This window comes from Plasmodium inui (genome assembly GCF_000524495.1).
Source record: "Plasmodium inui San Antonio 1 unplaced genomic scaffold supercont1.8, whole genome shotgun sequence".
Classification (NCBI taxonomy): Eukaryota; Apicomplexa; class Aconoidasida; order Haemosporida; family Plasmodiidae; genus Plasmodium; species Plasmodium inui.
This window is the reverse complement of record NW_008481842.1, coordinates 289,918-296,873: the sequence shown is the minus strand read 5'-3', so window position 1 is coordinate 296,873 and position 6,956 is coordinate 289,918. Positions and strand designations below refer to the sequence as shown.

At 39.9% G+C, this 6,956-nt stretch overlaps 1 protein-coding gene across 1 annotated transcript; it reads right to left on the bottom strand.

Moving 5' to 3' along the window:
• Window positions 1-1,889: 1,889 nt before the first annotated feature.
• C922_02336 (molecular chaperone DnaK) lies at window positions 1,890-3,881 on the bottom strand (the record flags this gene model as incomplete). Its single annotated transcript, XM_008817935.1, has 1 exon — window positions 1,890-3,881. The coding sequence occupies one exon, from the start codon at window positions 3,879-3,881 to the stop codon at window positions 1,890-1,892; it is 1,992 nt and encodes a 663-aa protein (XP_008816157.1).
• Between the last annotated feature and the right edge of the window lie 3,075 nt (window positions 3,882-6,956).

Sequence of the window (6,956 nt, the reverse complement as noted above, 5' to 3'; positions counted from 1 at the left end):
ATTGAAGCGCAGAGAACTTGCCACAACAAATTGGAACAAAAAAGGGAGGATAAGCAAAATTGTTTGAAGACGAAGTGTTCTTTAAACTGCACACACATGTGAATAATTCATTCCTCTATATTGTTGTGATAATTTGTACATTGATGCATGTCCCCCTTCTCTGTTTTATGTTCATACAAGTAGACCTATTTGGTTTGATGCCCATCTTGGTTATACTTTCCCACCCTTGCGATGTGCTCACAAATTGGGAAAACAAAAAAAAAAAAAAAAAAAAAAAAGTCTAGGAAGATCTCCCTCCTTCAACGCAATTGATTTTATCAAACCCATTTGGGTAACTGCGAAGTTGCATTTTTTGTGCTGCTTCACTCTTCAGCGGTGTTTTTTTTTTTTCGTGGACCTTACCGCATACATGGTTTTCCTACATGAACACACACGCGTACGTGTAGTTATGAGCAAAAAAATGTGCTAGTTATTCTTAAAAGGGACGCCTCCCTCAATGGGAAAATTCACTGCAATTTTGGAAAAGCCATCTTGGAAAAAACAACTGGGAAGGGGCAAATCGAATTTCCGCTAAAAAGGGGAAGTAAAAAGCGCACGACGTCAAATGGACCCAGCAACCTGTTACGACATCGCGCACTTGTGCAGTACACATTCAGGCCGGCGGTGAGAATTTTCCTACGGCACAATTAATTGCCACCAGACAGGTATGCCTATTTGTTTGGATACACCATTACGCATGTGTATATCTACCTAGGAATATTCCCACCGATTTTTGCATATGCATGTGAAGCCCCTTCTTCTGGAGGATGATGCAGCGATTCTTCTCCCTGCATGGGCTAAAACGATGCCCATTGGGGGGATAGTAAAGACGCGCTTTGCCCAAACGGTCACGATAGCCCTACAAAATCACAGCGTTCCAAAATTTTTTTTTCTTTTTTTCTTTTTATAAAATTTGATTTATTTATTCATTTAAGATTATTCAAGTCTTATAATTAAAAAGTATGGAAAAAACTTGAAGCAAAAAAAGAAGTGTAGCTCATGAACTGGCGCTTTTGCGGTGCGCGCCTTTTTTGCGCATCGTAGGGGGCGCTTCCATGCGTATAAACATTATACGCACGTTGCATACACATGTATGCATATGTGGGTACCCTCAGATGCAGGCTAAAGTGCCAATGGCCACGCACCTACATTCCCATGCTACCCGCAAGCGAGTGCAAACATGCAGTTCGTTTAACTTAAAACATTTAAGAAAAATATATAGGTATGTACGTGGGCGCATCGCGGATGTATGCCCCCGTAATACATATGCAATTTTAAATACACGTAGACACACATGTGAAATTTTGTCCCTTTCAAGATGGGAAGGCAGGGCTTTTTCGTGTTCCACTTTCAAAGCAGTAAATGCATACATATTTACATATAATTTACTTTGTGGCCTGTCGGGAAAAAAGGGGACATAGGAAAAATCGCTTAAAAGGTGTACCCCAGAGGGAGGGATAAAATGTTTAACCCCTTTGCATTTTAAAAATAATCTGATGGATCAGTTTAGCGCACGTGGCGTGGTAAACGAGGGGCAATCGATTAATTTTAAAATGGTACGTGCGCGTCCAAACGTGTTCAGTTGGGTTTCGCGTGGCTAAAAGAAGCAGGTGCAAATATGCCCCCCACGCACTGCTTACATTCAAGTGAAAAACGCTACATATACCGTTCGGTTGTCAACAAACAAGAGAGGTGGATGGAGGCGCGCTTGGATGTTGCGAGGTCCTTTTTTCAACACGGTTTGAGTTTTCACGTTCTGGGCGCAGTTCTGCGTGTTATACTTTGTCTTTCACCGCTTCATCGCTTCACCGCTTAACCGCTTCACCGCATAACCGCCGCTCGGGGCGCCCCTACGCGTTGTCCTTGTTTTCCTCCGTCTTGCTTTCGCTCTTGGGCTGCTCCTGCTGAGCGCCCTGGGAGGCGTTGTTCTTGTACATTTCCTGCGAAATTGCCCAGGACTTCTCCTGCAGCTGCTTCGTGGCGTCCTTAATTCCATCCAGGTCTTCAGTTGACAATTTCTCGCGCAGGGTGGTGATTCTCTGTCTTAGCTCATCCTTGTCAGCATCGGAAATTTTGTCCTTGAAGTCGTCTAGCTGCTTTTCCGAGCTGTAAATTAGCGTCTCTGCTTCGTTTTTGGAATCTGTCAGATTCTTTTTCTGTTGGTCCTTTTCCCTGTTCAGTTCAGCCTCTTGGACCATCTTCTCAATCTCTTCCTTGCTCAACCCACCACTGCTCTGAATGGTAATTTGTTGCTTCTTGTTCGTCATTTTGTCAATGGCGGAGATGTTAATAATCGCGTTTGCGTCCACATCGAAGGTGACTTCAATTTGGGGGACTCCTCTAGGTGCAGGGGGAATTCCCACTAAATCGAACGATCCTAACATTTTATTATCGCACGCCATTTCTCTTTCTCCTTGGAACACTTTGATACTGACCTGTGTTTGGTTGTCAGCTGCGGTGGAAAATATCTGCGACTTTTTCGTCGGGATGGTCGTGTTTCTGTGGATCAATTTGGTGAAGACTCCACCTAGGGTTTCTATACCTAGAGATAAGGGAATCACATCTAGCAGCAGCAAATCTTTTATTTCTCCTTTTAATACACCTCCCTGGATGGCTGCACCTAACGCAACTGCTTCGTCAGGGTTGACACTCTTGGAGGGATTATTTTGAAATATCTGCTTTACGGTCTCGGATACCTTTGGCATTCTGGTCATACCACCAACTAGAATAATTTCGTTAATTTCGTCTTTCCTCACATTTGCGTCTTTGATGCATTTCTCACATGGGTCGATCGTTCCTTTTAACAAATCATGACATAACTCTTCCAACTTTGCACGAGTCAACTTAATTTGTAAATGCTTTGGTCCTGTCTGGTTCGCAGTAATGAAAGGCAAATTAATTTCTGTTTGCGTCTTACTGGACAGTTCAATTTTGGCCGTTTCAGCTGCTTCCCTCAACCTCTGTAACGCTAACTTATCATTTTTCAAATCGATATTTTCTTTCTTCTTAAATTCTGCTATAAAATATTCTAATATTCTCTGATCGAAGTCTTCCCCTCCTAGGGACGTATTTCCATTCGTCGCCTTCACTTCAAAAACACCTCCCAGAATTTCCAAAATGGAAACGTCAAAGGTACCACCTCCTAAATCATAAACGGCAATAACCTTCCCGTCGCTCTTTTCTAATCCAAATGCTAAGGCCGCTGCCGTTGGCTCGTTAATAATTCGAAGGACATCCAAACCGGCAATTTTTCCTGCATCTTTTGTAGCTTGCCTTTGTGAATCATTGAAGTAAGCAGGTACTGTGATAACAGCTTGATGTACTTTCCTTCCCAAATAATTCTCAGCTGTTTCTTTCATTTTTTCCAAAACGCATGCTCCTATTTGACTTGGGGAATATTTCTTCCCCTGGGCCTCTATCCATGCATCTCCATTTGGCGCTCTAACAATTTTGTACGGTAAATTCTTTTGCTCCTTCTTAGTTGCATCTTCATCAAATTTTCTGCCTATAAACCTTTTGGTTGCATATACTGTATTTTCAGGGTTTGTTATTGCTTGTCTCTTTGCCACTATACCAACTAATCTTTGGTTATCATTAGTGAATGCTACAACGGAGGGGGTTGTTCTAAACCCTTCTGCGTTCTCAATCACCTTTCCTTGCTTTCCTTCCATAATCGCAACGCAACTGTTCGTTGTTCCTAAGTCGATACCTATTATGTCTCCAGATGCTCTGTTCAAGTTAGTCTTGCTTGTGCATATTTGGCGACTCTTATCCTTCAAAATGGTATTCTTCACACATCTTTCCAAAATTTTCACGATATCTTTCTTGTTTAGCGATGCCATCTTTACGGGGATCTGCAAGGGGAAAAGAAAAAGAGGAAAAATAACGTAACGCGATGAGGACAATACGCACGAGCATGCGCAACATGTGTGTAGAGATACAACGCATAAGAAGGGGTATATACCCCTACGCGTGCTATGCAAACACTCGAAAGGATAAACAAATCAGGAACGAATTCGAACGGGATATGTCTGCTCCCCAGCGATGGGCGCGCAAAGCGAAGCATACAGTTTTGTAGACACTACGACGAGCGCGCCTCCGCACCAGTGACGGTTGTGTCGCTTCGTTCAATGTAGGCATATCCCGTGGGACACATACAATATGTATTAAACGGTGTATTCAGTTTGAATAATCTTACGTGTCAACTGCTCTATTTTTGTAGGAGAGGTGAAAGTGGCAGCAGATTTGCAAGGAAAACTGCTTCGCGAAAAGGCTTTAATTCCGTTTGCGCAAAGGGGTGTGCCTACGTGAAGCTTAACACTTTTGGCCTTTAACTTTTTTTTTTTTTTTTTTTTGCTTCTACAAAAAAGATATCTACAATTCGGATGGCTACGTTCCAAGAAGCATACACGCATATATAATGTACGTGCAATTTTATCTATTCCGTTGGCATATGGATGTTGCCTTGGGGTTCATGAAAAACGCGGAAGAGTTGGAGTGGGTGAATATAAATGGTCATGCATTTGTGTATAAATACATTTATGCATAACAATGTGGCTACCAAAATGTTGGTTAAAGGGACTACATGTAATTTTAAAAAAAAGTGAACAGTGAACACTTATTTCTTTTCGTAAAATTGTTTCCTGTAACGTAATATTTTATGAAATAAAAAATTCCTTTCTCATGTGAGGCTGCATGTATATATAAAGTTGTACATAAGGCGCAAAAATAAAATTTGTAAAATAAACGCTAAAACGCTCTACAAAATGGTACAGGGGGGCTTCAAAAGAAGAAAAAAAAAAAATTAAATATCTCTCTTTGGTGAGTTTAAGATGAATAAATACATGAAATCGCCAAAACTGTGGAGTTCCCTTGTACTTTTTTTTCACTAATTTACAGATGTTCCGTCCCAGCTGAGGCGGCTTCTTCGAAGGGCATTACGTAGTATATATTTATATGCATATAAAATATGTACGTCATTACGGTACACCTATGTAGGGCCCACATAAAGGCACAATGTTTTCATATTGCATTCTGCACTCGCCTTTTTTTTCTTTATTTCCCGTATGGATAAAATTCGAAAAAAATAAACATTTTGTTTGGGGTGTATTCAAAATGGGTATAATTACATTTTACATGATAAAAAATTTGCATATAACACATAACATGATGTCCTCGCTCAAATGTTTAAGCAAAAATGGGGTGGTTTCCTTTCTATACAAAACAACATCGTTAAGAGTTTATTTTGTTTTTATTTTTTTTGTTCGAATGAAGCATATGCTGTGAAAGCAAAAAAAAAAAAAAAAAAGGGGCCCTCCAAAGATGTTCCCTCCTCCTGACGATTTTCGCCCCGCAAGGAACAGGGCAATCCATCCCACGGCATGCAGTTTTGTGATATGGCCCCAATGTAGTTGTTATGCATAAATGTACCATTACACGTAGGTGAGCGTTCACGCGCCTACTTTCATGGGCGGAAGCGTGCTGCCTATTCTTCTACTGACAGAAAGCGTATTTACATAGTTTGCACCTTTGATCGTATGAAAAAGGGTCAAAAAATAGCTATTTTTTCTTTAAAAAAAAAAAAACGGTAGATCCACAGATATGCATACATTTCTCCAAGCATTTTAGCCCCATCCTATTTTTTCCACCGGGCTATCAATTGCCAAAAAAAAAAAATAAACACAAATTCGCCACTTCAGTGGAGAAAATAACAAAATTATTATAGGCATCTTATTTGCTTCCCAGCGTGTACGTACTACACATATACGTATTTCTCCTTCACAGAAGATTTCCCGCTTTTTCGTTTCATAAGTGAAGCTCTTGTACACGTGCTTACAGATCAGCTTTGTGGAAAATTTTATAGCTACATAACTATTTTATTATTTTATTTTACTTTTATTTTATTTTTATTTTATTTCTCCTTGCCGTTCATAATTTTTTACTTGCGCAACGCTGTTAAAAGGTAGTCCAATCAATTTCTAGATGTTGCTTTTGTGGAAGAACATATTCCCAGTTACCGCATTACACTCTGTTTATTCTCAAAGATGTAGGTACCTATTCATTTTTACGTTGGAATGACAAAGAAGCGCAAATCTTTTCCTGTGTGCATGGGGTGGGACACACACGAAATGGTGACATTTAATAAATTTGCTCGTTTTCGATTGGCTTCATGCTCAGTGTGAACAAATTAAGGGCTTCACAATTCATGTACAATGATAGCACAACCATGTGCATTTCGCTCTGTGCCTATTGATGAGAACCCGTTCTGTGTGTAAAATGTCTCCTCAATAGGAGCAATTTATCCTTTCTCATTTATGAAAGGCGCTTGTTCAGAAATGGCTCAATAACCTCGCAAACGGTAGGGCGGCCTCTCCAAAGAGGGTTTGTTAAAAAAAACATAAGGCTTATTTTTAAAATGGCACTGAAAAGGCTTAATTAAACGAAGGAAAATCTTCGTAAATGGCTGTGCGAAAGGTGATACGCGTAACACACTATGCGTATGATATAAACATAGTTATATGTAGACACAACAACGGAGCGTCAAATTTTAAGCATCGTTAAAACTAATTAAAAAAAAAAAAAAAAAACGAACTACATAGAGGGAGAGTCTAATAAACAGCGAAAGTAAAATACGATAAATTGGGGATGCATATTTTATGTAGCCATTTATCAGACAGGAAACTGAAAAAAATAAACAAATCATGTAAAAACTGGCCGGTGAACCAACTGTTGAACAACTCTTAAAAAAGGGTACATGGCGGTAATTAAAAACGCGGGTAGTGGTTTTCCCCAATGGGAAATAATCTCGACGCTTTGCATAATCTGCACAATTTAGCATTTTTCACAAAAAAAAAAAAAAAAAAAAAAAAAAAGGAAAAACAGACACATATGTGGAATTTCATTCCGCTCCAACGTGC